The sequence below is a fragment of the Lynx canadensis genome, chromosome C1, assembly GCF_007474595.2.
Source record: "Lynx canadensis isolate LIC74 chromosome C1, mLynCan4.pri.v2, whole genome shotgun sequence".
NCBI classification, from domain to species: domain Eukaryota; kingdom Metazoa; phylum Chordata; class Mammalia; order Carnivora; family Felidae; genus Lynx; species Lynx canadensis.
The window spans coordinates 182,051,947-182,072,775 of NC_044310.1; the positions used below are offsets into that span (position 1 = coordinate 182,051,947).

The 20,829-nt window shown below is 39.4% G+C and overlaps 2 protein-coding genes and 1 non-coding gene across 4 annotated transcripts in view; 2 read left to right on the forward strand and 1 right to left on the reverse strand.

Annotated features, from left to right (window-relative positions):
• DNAH7 (dynein axonemal heavy chain 7) overlaps window positions 1-15,853 on the reverse strand; it is a 270,159-nt gene extending 254,306 nt beyond the window's left edge. Inside the window, exons 1-2 of one of the 2 annotated variants that reach the window (XM_030328070.1) lie at window positions 15,176-15,853; window positions 2,687-2,749 (exon numbers count right to left, since the gene is read on the reverse strand). In XM_030328070.1, coding sequence (XP_030183930.1) covers window positions 2,687-2,749; window positions 15,176-15,190 — 78 coding nt within the window. In that variant the 5' untranslated portion in view covers window positions 15,191-15,853. Of the gene's footprint in view, window positions 1-2,686; window positions 2,914-15,175 lie in introns of those variants that run through there. The other variant, XM_030328069.1, reaches the window with a different exon arrangement.
• LOC115522556 lies at window positions 2,083-2,187 on the forward strand. The gene has a single exon (XR_003971457.1). It is a non-coding gene; the product is annotated as a U6 spliceosomal RNA (small nuclear RNA).
• A 3,671-nt stretch (window positions 15,854-19,524) lies between the features above and the next one.
• LOC115522317 (U4/U6.U5 small nuclear ribonucleoprotein 27 kDa protein-like) lies at window positions 19,525-20,015 on the forward strand. Its single transcript, XM_032594455.1, is given in 2 exon segments — window positions 19,525-19,896; window positions 19,898-20,015. Coding segments are annotated over 2 exon segments (483 nt in total). The 3' UTR covers window positions 20,009-20,015.
• Window positions 20,016-20,829: the final 814 nt, after the last annotated feature.

The following is a 20,829-nucleotide window of genomic DNA, read 5'->3' on the forward strand; positions in this document are numbered from 1 at the left end:
GTTCTATTTTAGTCTGCAGTTTCCTATCCAGTGATGACCTAGGCATATGCTACCCTTACCCTCTTCTTTGGCACTCTTGTGAGAAGGGCCCTAGGGGACTTCAAATGACAAATCTTGTGCCTTACATCCCTTCCCAACCTCCTGGCTTTGCCTCTGATTCCACACATGGTTGTAGTGAACAGTTCTCTGCTGGCTTCAATTCACACAGAATGACAGTGTTTCACCTCAAGAAAATGTCCTTTGCTTTCTGCTGTGGGGTTTCTCCAATGCCATATAATGGGACTCTCAAGGTAGCCCACTCTGCACACATATAGGGGGAACCAGAAGTGGGTGAAAGTTAACAATCCCAGGAGTAACCTCCACCTATGTGGGATGAGAGTTGATGGATAAATGCTACTCCCTAATCATACTCAGGTCAACAATTTCAGGAAGCAGTGTATAAGCTCCTCAGAAGGTCATGGCAGGATCACTGCCAGTTAATGTGGCCATGAACTTACTGACACATGCTCAGATTGGCTTTTCTTTCTTCCTAGTTTTACTCTCCTTCATCTCTTATTTCTGCTTCCTGGGATCACTTCCCAAATAAAGTACATACAAGTCCTTTTTTTCAGGCTCTTCTTTCACAGGCAATAAGCTAAGACATCTTAAAAATCAATGCTCTTCCATCCTTCTGTCTGCCCTTCCATTCTTTCACTCCCATCGTGCTCCATAAAGGATTTCGGACGTCCGAGTGCTACAAGTGTGGTGTGCAGGAAGGAGGAGAATCTGGTCACCAGTTCACAGACTTTGGGAACCACCAGTGCTGAATCATCCTTGATTTCAACTACAGAAGCATGAAAGTCTATAATGAAAATCATGCTAGGTCTTAACTACAGCTACAAAAATGCCATCTAAGTGCAAACCTTAATATTCAGATGACAATATTTTTTACTCAATGGATTACTTTTAAGAGATTTTTTAAAAGTATTACTTATCTTTAAAAAGCCTTACAACCCAAAAAGATACAAAAAAAAATACTAAGATACAGTCTAATAACAACATAGTATATGGTTTAAATCAGGCAACAAAATCATTTTACACATTTGATGGCTACAAAGAATTATTTGTTTCAGCCATTGAATATTTGTTAAGTAAATTTAAATTTTGTTGAGATTTCCAAGCGTATATACTAGTAACATAAAAATAAAACTAATGGCAATTGGCTTTCCAGTTTTAAAATTTGTTAAATTTTTAAAGGGAAAATATCTATTTCGGATCTTAGTCTTTAAAACTAGAAAGCAGAGAGATTTGCAGAACTAAAAAAAAAAAAGATGCAATATTTTATAGAACTCAGTATGGTAATCTTGGCATTATCAATAAAAGCAGTCACGATCACAACACGTACTTTGAAATGTTCAAGAACATTCGCTAACAAAATTTCATTTGAGATTTTTAAGCTGAAAATGTCTTTCTTATTATTAGGAATCATCTCTGCATGAAGCAATCCAGATTTTATAGTTCATTCTGAGTTTTTAGAAGATATTTCAAAACAAATAATGTTTGCATTGAACCTCTACTCACACTCAACTTCCAGGAATCACCAGAGTGTCACTCAATTAAACACAACATAAAAGTACTAGAGAGTACATTTTATTGCAGTAAAACCTAACACTTCTAGCACGTTATCAACTAAAACTATTAGCTGCCCCTTCCATAGAAAAATAAACTCAAAATAATGACAAAGGATGTCAAAATCCAAGAAATCACATTTTAGCGCTGGAAGAAGCCTCTCCTCAAAGCTCATTCAATCAGATTTTCTCATTTTAAGACTTAGAAACTGGGGCTCCAAGAGGTAGGTGAGTCACCAGCATCACAGAGCCATTAGTGGCAAAGCTGTATTGTTTCCTGATCCCAATACTGCTTCTGGCAGCCCATCTTCACAATTCTTTTACTCAGATTACTCAAATATTCCGTGCAAACCGGTAGTTGTAACTTAGAATTCCCCTCATTAAGGTAGTTATTTTTCCCCAAGATATGTTCATCTTGGATGCTCTCCATCGGAAAATAGTTCAATGGAACACAGAATTCAAAACCAGAAATTCAGTGCTCGCTTCGGCAGCACGTATCACTAAAATTGGAACGATACAGAGATTGGCACGGCCCCTGCGCAAGGATGACATGTCAATTTGTGAAGCTTCCAGATTTCTGGTATCATGCTGAGTGAATTAAGTCAGTCAAAGACAGGTATCATCTGTTTTCACTCATATGTGGAGCTTGAGAAACTTAACAGAAGACCAGCGGGGAAGGGAAGGAGAAAAAATATAGTTACAAACAGAGAGGGAGGGAGGCAAACCATAAAAGACTCTTAAATACAGAGAACAAACTGAGGGTGGTTGGGGGGGGGGGATGGGGGGAAAGAGGGGAAGATGGGTGATGGGCATTGAGGACACCACTTGTTGGGATGAGCACTGGGTGATGTACATAAGTGATGAATCATGAGAATCTACTCCCAAAACCTAGAGTACATTTTACACACTGTATGTTAGCCAACTTGACACTGAATTATATTAAAATAATAATAAAATATACTCCCCCCCCAAAAAATAAAAAAATAAAACCAGAAATTCAGTAACTGCTTTGCAAGCATGAACATTAGTACATCTTTATTATAAAAGCAATAAAGTATGATGATATATTAGTAAATTACCATTGACAATTGTGGTAAAAATCTTACTGGTGCCTTGGAGTTTTCTTTGCCGGCAGATTTATCCTGCATGAAAATAATACAAAGAAAAAAAAGAACCATAACTGTTCACTCTGTTAATACTATAATTGATTCACTCAACAAAATTCTACAGTGTCTAAGAAAAACACATATCCTCCAAAATATTCTAAAACATACTCTACAGATGGTATAATACTGTGTACAGAAATTCATAAGGAATCCACAAAAAATTATAAGAACTAATGAATAAGTTCAGCAATGTTGCTGGATCCAAGACCAATGGGGGAAAAAAAAATCAATTGTATTTCTAACATTAGCAATGAACTATCCAAAATTGAAGAAACATTTATAATAGAATTAAAAAGTATAAAATACTTACGAATAAATTTAATAAGACTTGTACAATAAAAGCTATAAAACATTACTTACAAAAAAAAAAGACACCTAAATAAATGAAAAGACATCCCATGCTCATGGATTATAAGACAAATATTAATACCCCTTTCCCCCAAAATTATCTACAGATTCAACACATTCCCTATCAAAATCTCAGCTATTTTTTTTTTTTAGGTAGAAATAAACAAGCTGATCATAAAACTTACATGGAAATATAAGGACCCAGAACAGCCAAATAATCTTGAAAAGGCACAAAGTTGGCAGAATCATACTTCCAGATTTCACAACTTACTACAAAGCTAGAATAATGAAGACTACATTATGATAAACACACAGATCAAAGAGATAGAATTGGAAGTTTAGAAATAAACCCATTTGTTTATGGGCAATTGATTTTTGACAGGAGTGCCAAGACAATTCAGTGGAAAACTGGTCCTATCTTCTTCTCAGAATGTATCTCAATCTAAATGGTGTCCAAAGTTTCCTCAGCCTGGCCTCTGTCCTCCATCGCTAATTTTTTTTTCTGAATCCTTTATATCCTAAGGCTAATATACCCTCAATTCCTACTAACAAGTACAAATATTGCTTGCAATAACTTTCAGAGACTACCTTTGTCTTCTTTGCAATAGAGAATAATTCTATTGTAGGAATTTCATCTAAAGTAAGAAGTGCTATTGAGCATGATACTTGGATCTGCAAAAGAGATAATACAAGTTGTGCTTTGGTCACTTATAAAGATGTTGGCTCTCAGCATCAAATCTATGCCTTTTTGTCTTCCTTGATGGTTCTCGAGCAGGACCCAAAAACATTTCTCCAGCTGGCACAGTATTAGAGAAGGTTCAAAAGGGACACTCTAAGAAAAGGGACTCTTCGTAGTTCCCGTGCTTTTCCTCAATGCTCTCACGACGTGGCTGTCAGCAGTCAGTCAGGATCCTTGCCCCTGGGCAGCTTCCCAGCCTGCGGTACCTGGCTGATCCAGTGGCAGACAACCTCCAGCAGGTTTCACTGCCATCTCGACTGGTAGCTTTCCAGCAAGTTTCCCTTACATCAGAGGGAGAACCCCTTTCAAACTTTTCAGCATATGTGTATGTGCGTATCTGATTTGTCCCTTTAATTCCATTGATATAGTTGTCTATCTGTAAACAAATTGTATCAAATTTCTGTAACTTCACAAAAGATCTTGAAATTCTCTCCACCTTACTACTGTAAAAACAATCAGATACAGACTTCTGGTCCAAGATGGTGGTGTAGGAAGACTCTCAACTCCCTTCTTCCATGGAGACCCCAAATCAACACTCATTTATAGAGCAGTTCCTCCTAAAGATGAGCTGAGGGCTAACTGAATAGCTTCTGCACAACAAAAGATAAAGAGGCCACAGAGAACTGGCAAGAGATGAAGACACACAAAGGAAGGGAATTCTTACCCCCAACGTTGCAAACTGTAGAGGAGAGGGATAGTACTGAGGGACTGAGCAGATTTGTCTGCTCAGGGCATGGGGGGCGGGGGCGGCGGGGGCGGGGTGGGGGGAACACGGTTTAAAAGAGCAATTAGAGGGGCGCCTGGGCAGCTCAGTCATTTCAGCTTAGGTCATGATCTCCCAATTTGTGAGTTCAAGCCCTGCATCGGGCTCTCTGCTATCAGCACAGAGCCCCTTTAGGATCCCCTGTCTCCCATTCTCTCTGCCCCTCCCTTGTTTGCACACATGCGTACACATCCTCTCTCTCTCTCTCTCTCTCTCTCTCTCTCTCTCTCTCTCTCTCTCTCAAAAACAAACATTTAAAACAAATAAAAAGTAAAATAAAAGAGCAACTAGAATATAAAAGATATAGCCTTAAAAGTTCGCCAAATGGCAAGGGAGCTGCTGGAACTCATTCCAAGTTCAAAGGGCTGGCAAGCACCATGGTTTACATTCATCTTCTACATTGATAACCCAGACAGGAGGAGGGTCTGGCCACCACAGCCAGGCTGCTGCCTTAGAGTGCCAGGTCTCTAGCTCACACCAACTCCAGATACCCTGGGCACAGATAAAACCCCACAGTTTAAAGGAGCAACTGGAATATAAAAGATCCAGCCCTAAAAGTCCACCAAGGGCAAGGGAGCTGCTGGAATTCTCTCTGGTTTAGAGGGGCTGGTGAGCACTATGGTTTACATTCTCCCTCCACCTTAATAGTGTGGACAGGACCAAGGTCCAGGTACCATCGTCTACTGCCTCAGTGAGCCCCGGACCCCTAGCCCACATCAACCTCAGCCAACACACCAAGGCAGCCCCAGTGCAATGCACACCGGGACACCCTAGTCAGTGCTCACTACAGCCCCAGCTGTCATGCCAAGGTGACACAGATGCCAGGGACCCCAGAACACTCCAAGCCTATGCCATCTTGGCTTCAGATGACTTGCTAGGGCACTCCCAGAACAGACCACTCAGGGACCTGTCGGCTCATGCCTACTTTGATTCCTGCCTTCCTACCAAGACAGCTCCTATGCAAAGCACTCCAGGAACCCTTAACCCTGCCTGCCTCAGTTTCCAGCCACCCTGCCAGGGCACTCCATGCATGAAGCACTCTGGGAACCCTGCCTTGTACTCTCCTTTGGCCCCAGCCATCCCACCAGGGTATCCCCTGCACGGAGTGCCCCAGGACATACCTTGGCCTGCACAAGTCCACTCCCCCACCAAGGCAGTCCCTGCATGGGCACTTGAGGCACCTTGGCTGGCACCTAATTTGGTTTTAGCTATCCTGCCAGGGCACCCTCTGCATGAAAAGCCCCAGCTCCACCCCAGCCCATGTCTACTTCTGCTCAGTCATCGCACCAGGGCAGCCCCAGCACATAGTGCCCCAAACCCGTAACCCACACCAGACACGGCTCCAGCCAGCCAAAGCCACAAAGCACAAACATTTTACAGGGGACAACCATACACAAGACCATTCCTTTGAGTTTAAGAGAAGTAGCTATTCCACCTAATTCATAGCAACAAACACAAGTCAGGCAAAATGAGGAGACAGATGTATATGCTCCCAATGAAAGAGCATCACAACCCCCCCACCGAACAAAATAAATGAAACAGAGCTAAGTCATGTACCTGATAAAGAGTTTAAAGATGCTCACCAGACTGGAGAGAAGAGTAGAACTCAGTGAGAACTTCAACAGCTACACAGAAAATATAAAGAGGAATAAATCCAAGTTGAGTACAATTAAGTGAAATGAAAAACACACTAGAATCAACAGATTAGCAGATGCAGAAGAATTGATCAGTGATCTGGGAAACAGGGTCATGGAAAGCACCCAAGCTCAACAGCAAGAAGAAAAAAGAATTTTAAAACTGAGGATAGCTTAAAGGATCTCTTGGACAACATCAAACAAACAAGTATTTTGTATTATAGGGGTCCCAGAAGGTGAAGAGAGAGAAAGGGGAAGAAAACTTATTTGAAGAAACGATAGCTGAAATGTCCCTAACTTGAGGAAGGAAACAGACATCCAGGATCAGGAAGCACAGAGAGTTCCAAACAAAATGAATGCAAGGAGGTGCACAGCACTGCAATAATTACAATGTTAAAAGTCAAAGGGAGAATTTTAAAAGCATTAAGGTTATCATTCAGAATTGAAGGAGAGATAGAGTTTCCCCAGACAAACAAAAGTTAAAGGAATTCATCACCACCAAACCAGTCTTCCAAGAAATATTAAAAGGTCTTCTTTAAGTTTAAAAAAAGGCCATAATTAAAAGTAGGAAACTTATGAATAAAATGATGTAAAATATGATAATATACACATACAACATTGAAGGGGTAGTAAAAAAAGTTCTTTTAGAATGTGTCTGAACTTAAATGACCATCAACTTAATATATATTGACAGCTTTATCCCATATATGAACTTCATAGTAACCACAAACCCAAACTCTTTTATATATACAGAAAAAAAAATAAAGAGAAAGCCAAGCCTAACACTTCAGAAAGTCATCACAAGGCAAGAAAAAGAACAGAAGAACTACAAAAACAACTATAAACTGATCTTAAAAATGGCAATATGTACACATCAATAATTACTTTACATTTAAATGGTCTAAATGCTCCAATCAAAAGACATAAGGTGGCAGATGGATAAAAAACAAGATCCATCTATACACTGACTACAACAGACTCACCTCACACCTAAAGACATATACAGATTGAAAGTAAGAGTATGGAAGAAGATGTACCATGCCAATAGAAGAAGAAAAAAAAAGCTGGGGTAGCAATACTTAGGACAAATAGACTTTTTAAAAAATATTTATTTTTGAGAGAGAGACTACGAGCAGTGGAGGGGCAGAGAGAGGGGGAAATGGGATCAGAAGCGGTCTCTGTGCCAACAGCAGAGAGCCTGATGTGGGATTGAACTCACACACCATAAGACATGACCTGAGCCAGTCAGATGCTTAACCAACTGAGCCACCCAGACATCCCACAAATAAGACTTTAAAACAAAGACAGTAACAAGAGACAAAGAGGGGCATCATATAATGATAAAGGGATCAGTCCAACAAGAGGATATAATAATTTCAAATATTTATGCACCCAACACTGAAGTATCTATATATATGAAGTATTAACAGACATTGAGGGAGAAATTGACAGTAATACATAGGAGAATTTAACACCCCACTTGCATCAGTGGATCGATCATCTGAATAGAGAGAAAAAAAATCAAGACACAGCATCTTTGAATGACCCACTGGACCAGATGGACTTAATAAATATATACAGAACATTCCATCCAAAAACAGAATATACATCCTTTTCAAGTGCACATGGAACATTCTCCAGGATACATCACATGTTAATCCACAAAACAAGTCTCAATAAACTTAGGAAGATTGAAATCACATCATCTATCATTTTCAAGCACAACTGTATGAAATTAGAAATCAATCATAAGGAAAAAAAACAGGAAAACCTCACAATGCATGGAGACTAACTACCATGGGTCAAAGAAATCAAAGAGAAAATAAAAAATACATGGAGACAAAAATGAAAACACAATGACCCAAAATCTGTGGGACAGAACAAAAACAGCTCTTAGAGGGAAATTTATAGCAATAAGGCCTAGCTCAAGAAACAAGAAAAATCTCAAACAATCTAATCTTAGATCTAAAGGGACTAGAAAGAAAAAAAAAAAAAGACCAAAGCCCAAAGTTAGTAGAAAGAAGGAAATAGGAGCATAAATAAATGAAATGAAGAAAAAACAAACAAACAAACAAACAAACAACAAAAACCAATGAAACCAAGAGCTGGTTCTTTGAAAAGGTCAACAATTGATAAACCTTTAGTCAGACTCATGAAGGAAAAAAAGACACATAAAATCAGAAATGAAAGAGAAAAAAAGTAACAACCAACACCACAGAAATACAACAAATTATAAGAGAACACCGTGAAAGATTATGCCAACAAATTATACAACCTAGAAGAAATTAACAAATTCCTAGAAACACACCATCTTCTAAAACTGAATCAGGAAGAAATATAAAACCTGAATAGACCAATTACTAATAATGAAATTGAATAAAAAAAAAAAAACCAACAAAAATCCAAGACAGATGTATTCACATGTGAATTCTACCAAACATTTAAAGAAGAGAGAAGATTTAATGCCTATTCTCAAACTATCAAAAAAAAAAGGGGGGGGGGGGGAAAGCTTCCAAGTACCTTCTATAAAACAAGCGGTACCCTGATACAAAAACCAGACAAAAATACTATAAGAAGGCAACAGGCCAATATCCCTGATGACACAGAGGCAAAGGCCTCAACAAAATGTCAGCAAACCACATTTGACAATTCATTAAAAGGATCATTTACCACAGTCAAGTGGGCTTTATTCTTGGGAAGTAAGAATAGTTCAATATTCAGAAATCAACATGATACACCACTTCAGAGAAACAAGGGATAAAAAGCATATAATCTCAATAGATGCAGAACAAGCATTTGACAAAAGTCAGCAACAATTCATGATAAGAACGCTCAACAAGGTAGTTTTAGAGGAAACAAACCTCAACAAATAAGGGCCATATGTGAAAAACCCAAAGCTAACATCATACTCACTGGTAAAAACAGCTTTTCCCCTATGATCAGGAACAAGTGTGTATACTCTCACCATTTTTATTCAATATAGTACCAGAAGTTCTAGCCATAGCAATCAGACAAGAAAAATGTAAGACATCCAGCTTGGTAAAGATGAAGTAAAACTCACTGTTTGCAGATGACGTGATACTATATATAAAAAACCCTGGGGCGCCTGGGTGGCGCAGTCGGTTAAGCGTCCGACTTCAGCCAGGTCACGATCTCGAGGTCCGTGAGTTCGAGCCCCGCGTCAGGCTCTGGGCTGATGGCTCAGAGCCTGGAGCCTGTTTCCGATTCTGTGTCTCCCTCTCTCTCTGCCCCTCCCCCGTTCATGCTCTGTCTCCCTCTGTTCCAAAAATAAATAAACGTTGAAAAAAAAAATTAAAAAAAAAAAACCCTAAGGACTCCACCAAAAACTATTAGAATAAGTGAATTCACTAAAGTTGCAGGATACAAAATTAATACACAAAAATCCATTGTATTTCTCTACTCTAATAAATAGCATAAAGAGAAATTAAGAAAACTCCATTTATAATTACACCAAAAAATAATAAAATACCTAGGAATAAACTTAACCAAGGAGGTGAAAGACCTGTACTCTGAAAATTAAAATATTGATGAAAGAACTTGAAGATGACACAAATGGAAAGATATTTCATGCTCACTGACTGGAAAGATTATTCTTAAAATGCTCATACTATCCAAAGCAATCTACAGATTCAGTGTAATTCCTATCAAAATACCAGTAGTATTTTTCACAGAACTAGAACAATACTAAAATTTGTATGGAATCACAATAGACCATAACAGCCAAAGCAATCTTAAGGAACAAAGTTAGAGCAATCACAATTATACAGTGATATAATATAAAGCTGTAGTAATTAAAACTCTATGATACTAAGAAAAATAGACACACAAATCAATGGAACAAAGGGCCCATAAATAAACCCATGTCTTATGTTCAATTAATCTACAACAAAGGAGGCAAGAATACACAATGAGGAAAAGACTGCCTCTTCAATAAATAAAGACTGCTGGGAAAACTGGACATCTACATGCAAAATAATGAAACTGGACCATTTTCTTACACCACACACAGAAATAAATTTAAAACAGATTAAACACCTAAATGTCAGACCTGAAAACACAAAACTTTTAGAAGAAAGCATAGGCAATAATCTCTCTGGCATTGGCTTTAGCAACATTTCTCTAGATATGTCTCCTCAGGCAAGGGAAACGAAAACAAAAATCAACTCCTAGGACTACACAAATAAAAAGTTTTTGCACAGTGAAGGAAACCATCAACAAAACAAAAAAAGCAGCCCACTAAATGGAAGATACTTGCAAATGATTTATCAATAAGGGATTAATACCCAAAGTATATAAAGAGCTTCTACAACTCAACACCAAAAAAAAAAGGAAACAAACAAACACCTATCCAATTTTTAAAAAAACTGGATACCTGGGTGGCAGAGATACCTGGGTGGCTTACTCAGTTAAGCATCCAAGTCTTGATTTCAGCTCAGGTCATGATCTCACAGTTCATGGGTTTAAGCCCCACATTGGGCTCTGGGCTGATGGTATGGAACCTGCTTGAGATTCTCTCTCTCCCTCTATTTCTGTCCCCCACTCAAAACAAATAAACTTAAAAAAAAATAGAGGACCTAAATAAGCACTTTGCCAAAGAGGACACACAAATGACCAACATAAATGAAAAACTGCTTAACATCACTAATCAGAGAAATTCAAATCAAAACCACATTGAGAAATCACCTTACACCTGTCAGAATGGCTGAAATGAAAAACACAAAAATAAGTGGTGAATATGTGAAGAAAAAGAACGCTTGTGCACTGTTGATGGAATGTAAATTGGTACAGCCACTACAGAAAACAGTATGGAGTTTCCTCAAAAAGTCAAATCCATTATGATCCATCTATTCTGATACTGGGTATTCACCCAAAGAAAATGCAAACACCAATTTGAAAAGATATATATGCACCTCTATGTTTATTGAAGCATTATTTACAATAGCCAAGATATGGAAGCAACCCTAGTGTCCATCCATATGAGTGGATAAAGTTGTGGTATACATACACAAATACACAATAAAATACAACTCAATTGTTAAAAAAGGAGATCTTGCCATTTGCAACATCATGGATGGACCTAAAGAATATTATGCTAAGTGAAATAAGTTAGACAGGACAAATATCACATGATTTCACTTATATGTGGAATCTAAAAAAACAAAACAAAAAAAGAAAAAAAATGAACAAAAAGAAGAAACAGACCCAAAAATACCAGAAAGGTGGCCAGAAAGGAGGGGAGTAGGGGATGGGCAAAACGGGTGAAGGGGAGTGGGAGACACATGTTTCCAGTTATGTGAAGAAGTCCTCAGAATAAAAAGTACAGCATAGGGAATATAGTCAATGGTATTGTAATAGTGTTTTATGGTGACAGATGGTAGCTATGCTTGTGGTAAGCATAAGATATAAACTTGTTGAATCACTATCTTGTACACCTAAAACTAATATAACATTGTATGTCAACCACATCTCAATAAAAAAAAAAATTACCATGGACAATCTTGACCTTTTTTCTACCAGGTGAATTTTAACATCAATGTTGCATAAAACTTTTGGGAATTTTGATAAAAATACACCGAATTTCTAGAATAACGTGAAGGAAGCTGACGTAATTAGGATACTGACTCTTCTTTTTTCATGAATACAATGCTTCTTCATTCAGATCCTGGGAGTGTATCCTTCAAAATCATTTCATAATATTCTTCCTAAGCGTCTTCTACATCTTTCGTGAGATTTTCAGGTATGAAGATTTTGAATGGGAAAATGAATCATAGCATCTGCACGAGACTTACAAACTTTTTATCCCAACTGCTTTGTCAACATGGAAAGGTCTATGAAAGCTGCATCTACTTGTAATTTCTGTGATGGTTGTGCTTTGTTTGGCCCAGTCCAGTCTCCATGCCCCCCCCCTTTTTTTTTTTTAACCCTTGCTTTCTGCCTGAAAGGCCCAATCTGGTGGGGATTAAGCAATGAGAAGCACCAGTAGGACACTAGAGAGCAGGAGGGGAGAGCGTTTTGGATATTTCTTTCCTAGTATGTCCTGTTTCCCATAGTTCTGTTAGTAGCTGAATTCTTCCAGAGCTCAGCTCCTATCAGGAAGCTACCATTCCAAACCCCCACCTCATACCAGGTTTTAGATAATGGTAAGTATAATTGAAATGATAAACGGTAAACGGCAATTCCTGATCAGGCCTAGGAATGTTAATGACTTCGTATTGCTGTTAATCTTTAAGTGCCTCCTCAACCTCGTTGGCTCTTTGCCTTAACCTTACCCACACCACTGCAAAGGGTCTCTTTGTAGGTTTTCTTCAATTAAATCCCTTTGAGATGGTCATCTGTTTTCTGGTGGGATCCTAATGAACAGAACTTTACTAAAATTAAAATTGCTAAGGAGTCTAGACCTTCCTTAAGTAGTCTGGCTTTGCATTTCGTTTTGATTTTAATTTTCAACTACTTGTCTATTGGACGGGAGGTCATAAATCTGGCATAATCTAAGTTTAACCACTCTGATCAAATGACCAGAACCTGCGAATGTATCAGGTTAAATCAACAATCTCATGAAGTTGTCTGGTTAAAACAATCTCTCAAAATTTATCAGGGTTGATTTAACATAGTTGTCACAGATTTGCATTATGGTTATCAAAGTGATCACCTAGGTGGGCCTCATATCAAACTGTTTTTACTCTGACCTCCTCTTTAAGCAAGGACATGAAGAAGATATTTAGGAAAACTGAATGAGCATCCTATAAATGCACAATTACAGTACTTGATTTAACAATTAGAAAAAAGTGCTTGGGTAGAGAGGAGTTGACAGCTTTTTCCTCCTTACCTGCCCACCATATATAGTCGATTTGTGGGGCACTCCACGATCTTTGCATATTAAGACCCTTGAAAGTTCTTCAATGAAGCTCAAATGTCTTACTTTATGTTTTAATTTTAAAATTGAAATGAGCAGTTGCAAGGGATTTATGTTTCTCTTAAATAGCTAACTTAAGAGCTCAGACTGCTATTCCTGAAAAATGCCTTGTCACTCTCAAACTTCCACTAATGAGATGAATGTGTTAAAATCCCTTCAGCAAATATGATTTACCACCTGCTCACTTTTTCAAACTAAATGAATACATAAGTAAATGTCACATAAGAATGGCATTTCCAAAAGTTTAATCCATTCCATTTGTTTTAGGTTAAAATGTAAAAGCTTTTATCCTTTCAAAAGGAAAACTGCATTTGAAATTAGCATAAATGAGAATACCAAGAGTTTTAAAATTACCAAACAACCAAAGCAGTGAGAGAGGGACCTCTGCTGTTTAAAAATGGTGTTTAAAAAAATGGAAATAATCCTAGATGGGGTCATGCAACTTTCTTTCAAGATCCCAATAATGCCTCTTCAATAATATAGGTCCCTTTAGGGGAGAGTGGGGAAGGGATAAGGGAAGTCATTTCCAAACGTCACTTTTATTAAAATAAAGCAAAATTTAAAACCTAACTGCCAATAGGTTTTCACTGGTTATTTTTTAGTTGTAAATTGGTCAGCTTGGGGCTTTGGAAAATAATAGTTCAGAAATACCACTGCAATATGATAAATACGTGTTTTAAATTTCAACAACATAGACTATGGTTCAAGATCAGGCCAAAGCCTGTTAAGAGCAACATGCAAATAAGTTGCTTAATGCATATTGATGATAAATATTTTTAAAAGGACTTTGTGATTATAGGATCACAAACAATCACTAGTACACTCTATTAATCTAATGGCTCAGTTTTTTAGCTACCTAAATCATTTTGTTGTTGTTTTTTGTTTATCATTTGTTCTTTTACCACTAATTACTAATTATATGGTAAGTGAATCAATGTCTGTTTCTTAGTTTTCAGTTTATTACACATTTCAATAAAATACCAAAACTAGGTTTTCTTGATCATTTAGGCATTATTTGATTAATCAATTAGGATTGACATTTTGTTAGTAATCTACAACCCAATGGATAGGGAAATAAATTACTTTTTAACATCCTTTCCTCAATAAACTAACACTACAAAAAAAAAAAAAAAAAAAGCATGAAGCATTGAAAAAAAAAAAAAAGAATTATAGTTTAGTGTTATAACAAAGAAACCATGCAAAATCCACAGGCTTTCCAGCAACTGTTTTTCATTCAGTACCACCATACTTAAGGAGCCTTTCCCATATTCATTTAGAGAGTTAAAATTGTTTTTGTCGCTAGCCAGAATCATGCCCGTGCTTAACTCCTTCCCATTCTGTTCCCGCATTAACAAGTTGGCCATTGTTCTGCATTTCTTTTGTTTACAGTTGCTCTTAAGTTCAATAAAGAAAGTTCTGGAAAGTAGGTATTGCAACATGCATCTTTTATTACCTGTCCTGGAGATATTTTCCTAAGAAATTCCATATGCCACTTACCAAACCCTCTCACATACTGGTTTGAATTTCACAACCTCAGAAATGGGGAAAGTTCTGATGCCCCTTCCCTTCCGCCCCCCTGCATAAAAAGGGAGAAGAGCTTAGAAAGGTAAAGTGATTTCCCCCACGTCTCACAGCTAGGAAAGGGCTTGGATTCCAACCCTAGAGAGCCTAGACCCACTGCAACTCCCCACGCAGCTTCCCCCCACCGTGAGCTGGGGACACTCTGGAGCTGTAGTTTTAACTGCTAGCGCACCGCTGGGCTAAAATGGTTGGTTGTCATGACAACATCAAGGCCGAACGGTTGGGAAGAAAACATTTAAGGGTTTTCACGAAAAGCGCTCAATATCCCAGATGTAACTAGGGTGAAGGAAGCTGTACCCTACAGGATCACGACTGGGGAACCTGGAGGACCAGGCTTCGATCGCTTCTGAGATAGGAAGGAAGCTTCGCTGCGGGGCCAGCCGGGCGAGGAGTGCCATCTCACCTGCTCGCTGCTCATGGCTGTGAGGACGCGTTCGAGTCACCTAGTGGCTTCACTATCGCTGCAGCCCGGCGCCCCTCAGGCAAGAGAAGTGGCAGCCCAGGACCCAGCCTGAAGCCTCTGCTCCCTCAGCGCAGAGACGGTCTAGCGTCCTGCAGCATTGGTTGCTAAGCAACAGACCTTCTCAGGCTCCGTTTCCGGTCATCTGTTGCTCCTGGGACAGCACCTAGGGAACTGGTAGTGGGATCCTGCAGGAGGCACTTTCCAGGGCACTCGGTGGCGCCTCTGAGCCAGTGTGGTGCACCCACCGAACAGCTGAAGGCAGAGAGGGTGCTTCTTCTGTCTTGAGAAGTGAATAATAGCCTTTGATTACTGATCATCACATTTCTATCCTCTTCTAACTTAATTAGGTGCTTGAACCCCTGCCATAACCCCTCCTTTAACTCTCTGTGCCTAAATCTCAAAACTAGCGGAATAAAATGCTTTTCTGTAGGAAGCAATATCATCTGCTAAACTACTGAAGTTTCCATATCTTGGCTACTGCAGATAATGCTACAATAAACATAGAGGTGCATATATTTGAATCAGTGTTTTTGTGTCCTTTGGTAAGAGGGGAGATTACTGGGTTTATGGTAGTTCTACTTTTAACTTTTTGAGGATACTCCATACTGGTTTCCACAGTGGCTGCACCAGTTTGCATTCCCAACAGTGCAAGAGGGTTCCTCTTTCTCCACATCTTCACCAACACCTGTTCTCGCAGGTCTTTTAGTCTAGTTATTCTGACAGGTGTAGCTCACGTGGTTTTGATTCACATTTCCCTGGTGATTAGGGATGTTGGGCACTTTTCCATGTGTTTGTGATCCGTCTGTAGGTCTTCTTTGGGGAAGGTTTATTCAGGTCCTCTGTCCATTTTTTAAATCAAAAAAATTTTTGGTGTTGAATAATTGAAGTTCTTTATATATTTGAAGATTAACTTTTCTATCATTTGCAAGGATCTTCTCCCATTCAGTAGGTTGCCCGATGGTTTCCTCTGTTTTGCAAAAGCTTTTTATTTCTGTGTAGTCCCAAGAGTTGACGTTTGTAGCTCTCTTGCCCAAGATTTGTCTCGAAAAATGTTGCTATGGCTGGTGTCACAGAGATTACTGCCTATGTTTTCTCCTAAAAGTTTTATGCTTTCAGGTCTCACATGTAGGACTTTAGTCCACTTTGAGTTTATTTTTGTGTATGGTGTCAGAAAGTGGTCCAGTTTTCCCAGCATAATTTTTTTTGATGTCTTTATTTACTTTTAAGACTGAAAGCATGAGCTGAGGATGGGCAGAGAGAGAAGGAAACAGGAACCGAAGCAGGCTCCGCGATGACAGCAGAGAGCCTGACACAGGACTTGAACTCACGAGAGATGTGAGATCATAACCTGAGCCAAAGTCAGACACTCAGCCAATTGAACCACCCAGGTGCCCCCCAGCACCATTTATTGAAGAGACAGCCTTTTCCCCGCTGTATATTCTTGCCTCCTTTGCTAATTAACATACACACCCCTATGTTTATAGCAGCATTATTTACAATAGCCAAAATATAGAAACCAAAGTGTCCATCAATAGATGGATAAAAAAAGACATAGTATCTATATACAATGGAATATTAATTGACCATAAAAAAGATAAGATCTTGGGGCACCCGGGTGGCTCAGTCGGTTAAGAGTCCAACTCTTGGTTTCGGCTCAGGTCATGGTCTCACAGTTTCGTGGGTTCAAGGCCCGCATCAGACTCCAGGCTGACAATGCAGAGCCTACTTGTGATTCTCTCTCCCCACCCCCCCTCACTCTACCTTCTCTCAAAATAAGTAAGCTTTAAAAAAAATTTTTATAAAAGATAAAATCTTGCCATCTGTGACAGCATGGATGGACCTAGAAGAGATTATGCTAAGTAAAATGAGGAAGATAAATACTATAGGATTTCACTTTACGTGGAATCTAAAAAACAGAACAAATGAAGAAACAAACCAAAAAGTAGACTCTTAATACTGAGAGCAAACTGGCGGTTGCCGGAAGGAAGGGTGATGGGAGGATGGGTGAAATAAAGTGAATTAATAGGTACAAATTACCAGTTATAAAGTAAGTCATGGAGATGAAAGAGCATGAGGAATATAGTCAACAATATTGGAATAATGTCGTACGGTGACAGATAGTGACTCTGCTTCCCGTGATGAGCACAGAGTAATGCATGGAATCGTTCAATAAATGTTTTACACCTGAAGCTAACCTAACAGTGCATGTTAATTATACACCAATTAAGAAAAAATGGGGGGCGCCTGGGTGTCTCAGTCGGTTAAGCTTCTGACTTCAACCCAGGTCATGATCTCAGTTCGTGGGTTTGAGCCCCACATAGGGCTCTGTGCTGACAGCTCAGAGCCTGGAGCTGCTTCAGACTGTGTGTCTCCCTCTCTCTCTCTGCCCCTCCCCTGCTCATGCTCTCTCTTTCAAAAATGAATAAAAACATTTAAAAAGAAAAAGAAGAAAGATAGGAGTCAGGGGTTAGTGAAAAATTGGAGCAGAATGAAGTTTTAAGATAACTACTTGGCAGGAAAGCAGAGAGAATGGAAGTGATCAAGGACATACAGGAAAGATCATTTGAAGTTGAAGCCTCAGAATTAGTAGTGACAAAAACCTGAACTCCAAAGACATTCAACAGACCAGGCTCAGGTTCAAAGAAAACCAACATATGACACATTTCCCAGGCTGGTATCACAGAAGGATAACTATTGGCTCACAAACTGGCCCCCACACAGGCAGGAGGCACGTCATCCCAGATTGGTAGGTGACAGGTTTCACATGCAGGGGAACTTACATACTAGACTTGTTTTTCCGCAGCCATAAGACGAACAGACTTCCACACCCACCCACCCGCTAGAATCTTCAGTTTATACAGAGGCCTTAACAAGGTTCAGTCACATCCAGATGGGCTCAACAGCAGATTGCTCCCTCATTTGGCATCCTTGAAAACGGTGTCAGCTGTAGAAAGCATGGAAAACATGGGCAGAACGTGCACTCCAAGGTGGGGGAGGGGGGGCTAAAAGGAGCCTCCAGATGCCTGGGTCCAGTTTGTGGCCCTTTGATGACCTCTTTCAACAACAACGGAGCAAGAGAATGGAGACTCTGAAAAGAGTGAAGTTGAAATTAAGAATCTCAGAACCTAAAATCAATAAAGGAAGAAAAGGCTATTCAGTGGCAATAAAGGAGCTCTTAAATAGGATAGGTGGGCATCTCAGTGAGAGAGAGACGTGGCGGGAGAAGCTACTGTCGAAGCAGAAAGAATAGGAGTGAGGGTATTGACGCTGCGATTTCAGAAGTGCAATTCCAGGCATTGACACGGTCCCCATGTGGCCATGGAAATGGGTGCCTGTAGTGAAGGACTTTGGTCATGAAAGATCAAGGAACTAAGCTTGATTAAGGAGTTTCACTTTAGCTAAGGCTATAGCTGTTCCCACGGATGCTGAGGTAAGCAGAGTGGAGGGGAAAACTGTGAGCTGAAGTCCTCAATGAATCAAGTAGGAGAGAAGATGTTATGAGCCTAAAATTAGTAAGAACTCTTTGCTGGAAAACAGATGATAAATATTGTAGACCCCATCTCCTGAACTTGGAACGTGGAAGAATGGAAAATCCCACGTAGAAACAGAGCCTTCAAGGAGATAAATTACAGTAAAATCCTGGAGGTAGGGGTAGAGTTCCAAGAATGGGTTGAAGATATAGTGTGTTTTTGTAGCCCAGGGGTACAGTGAAAAGATCTGAAAGCCAGTAGAATACTAGAAAGTTGATTCTTCAGCCAAAAAGAAACAAAAACCTACTTAAAAGGTAAAAGCATGAGAAGCTAAAACATTAGCTGGAGGGCTTATACCACAGGCGATGCTAACCACGAGATGTGAAGGTGGGATTGGTTTAAGTGGCTGCTCGTGTGCTGCCAATAGAACTGTTCCCAGCAGTTCCCAGGTATTTAAAAGGAATTTGGCATTCTTGATAGAAAGCCAACATCAACTGGATTGCTTCTTGCAGAGTACTGGTCACACAAACAGGCCAGCAGGGGACAGATGGATTCACAGCAACCGTCTGGACAGGGATGACCCTGAAAAGGCCCATTCACTTTTCACCTTTTTCCCCATCTGCAAATTTTCCTCCTTCCATCCTCTGCTGTTCTCACCGCCCGTTCACTCCACCGCAAAAGTCATAGTAGAAATGAACAACCATCCAGTGTTCTGACTTTCTCCTTTTTTTCTGCTAGACCTCCATTTGTAGCTCCTCTGGGTGGTCACTTGCTCATTCACAGAATCTTGTTTCTAAACTTGTCTTCTGACGATTCCCCATGGGTCGTAACCGCAGCCGTTCTCCACGGAGGGAGCGCAGGCGGTCCCGGTCCACATCTCTTAAGAGAGAACGCAGGCGCCGAGAAAGGTCCCGGTCCCGGGAGAGAGATCCTCGACGGAGCCACTCTGGATCTCCGCACAGAAGAGGCTCCACATCCCCAAGATGGCATAGATCCACATCTCCTTCCCCTTCTCCACTAAAAGAAAGAAGAGATGAGGAAAAGAAAGAAACAAAAGAAACAAAGAGCAAAGAATGTCAGATTACTGAGGAGGGCTTAGAGGGCAAAACAGAGGAAGAAATCGAAATGGTGAAGTTAATGGGATTTGCCTCTTTGGACTCCACAAGAGGGAAAAAGGTGGACGGCTCTGTAAATAAATGCCTATGCCATAAATGTATCTCAGAAGAGGAAGTACAGGCAGTATATGAATCGAAAAGGCGGATTCAATAGACCTTTGGTTCCGTTCTCATTGCATGAGAACTAAAATGTTAAAGAATGGGGTTTTTTTCCTCATCTTGCTCAGAAGAGTGGAATTTGTATTTCATATTTAATATTCATAAAAAAACATGATCACAGCCTTTACTCCCTGTAAAAGTAAGAAAATGTTATTTATTACGTGTGCATTTCACTTACCCTGACTCAAAAAAAGAAAGGTTAATATATTTTTCTTTTAGGAAATGTCATTTGGGGCAATCGTCAACCCAGTTTTTTGTTCTTATTGTTGTGGGAGCTGTGTATGTTTTCTTCTTGGATGCTCGTTAGGATTTTTGAAAGCACGTAGAAGTAATTTGGATGTAAGTTTCTCAAATAAAGCAATATTTCTACCCTTAAAAATAAATAAACAAACGTGTCTTCTGTGGGGCACCTTTGCCAGAGTTATGGAAGAAAAAACAGTTTTATAAAAATTGGCAGACAATTCTTTCGTATTTGTCCCTTATTGTGATCCCTGTCAAGCAAGAGAAATGTCACTCCTGGGACTGAATTTCCCTCGTAATTCTCACAGTAATCAGTACTATCACCAACAAGACCACAGCCGAGATGTCATCCCCTGTCCTTACCAGTCAAAACCCTGACAAAATCTGATACATTTCAAAAATCGTTAGGAATGAATTTTAGCTTCGATGTGTTAGACCATTGGATCTCTCAAATTATAGAAAGGCACTTTATCACTCTATTACTTATCTCCTTGAAAGATTCCCTTATGCACATAGTGTTTAACTTGGGTAGAGATATATGTATGCTTTTGAATTACTAATCTAAAAATATGGAAGTTCACTTTAAATTTTTTAAATGTTTTTTAATTTA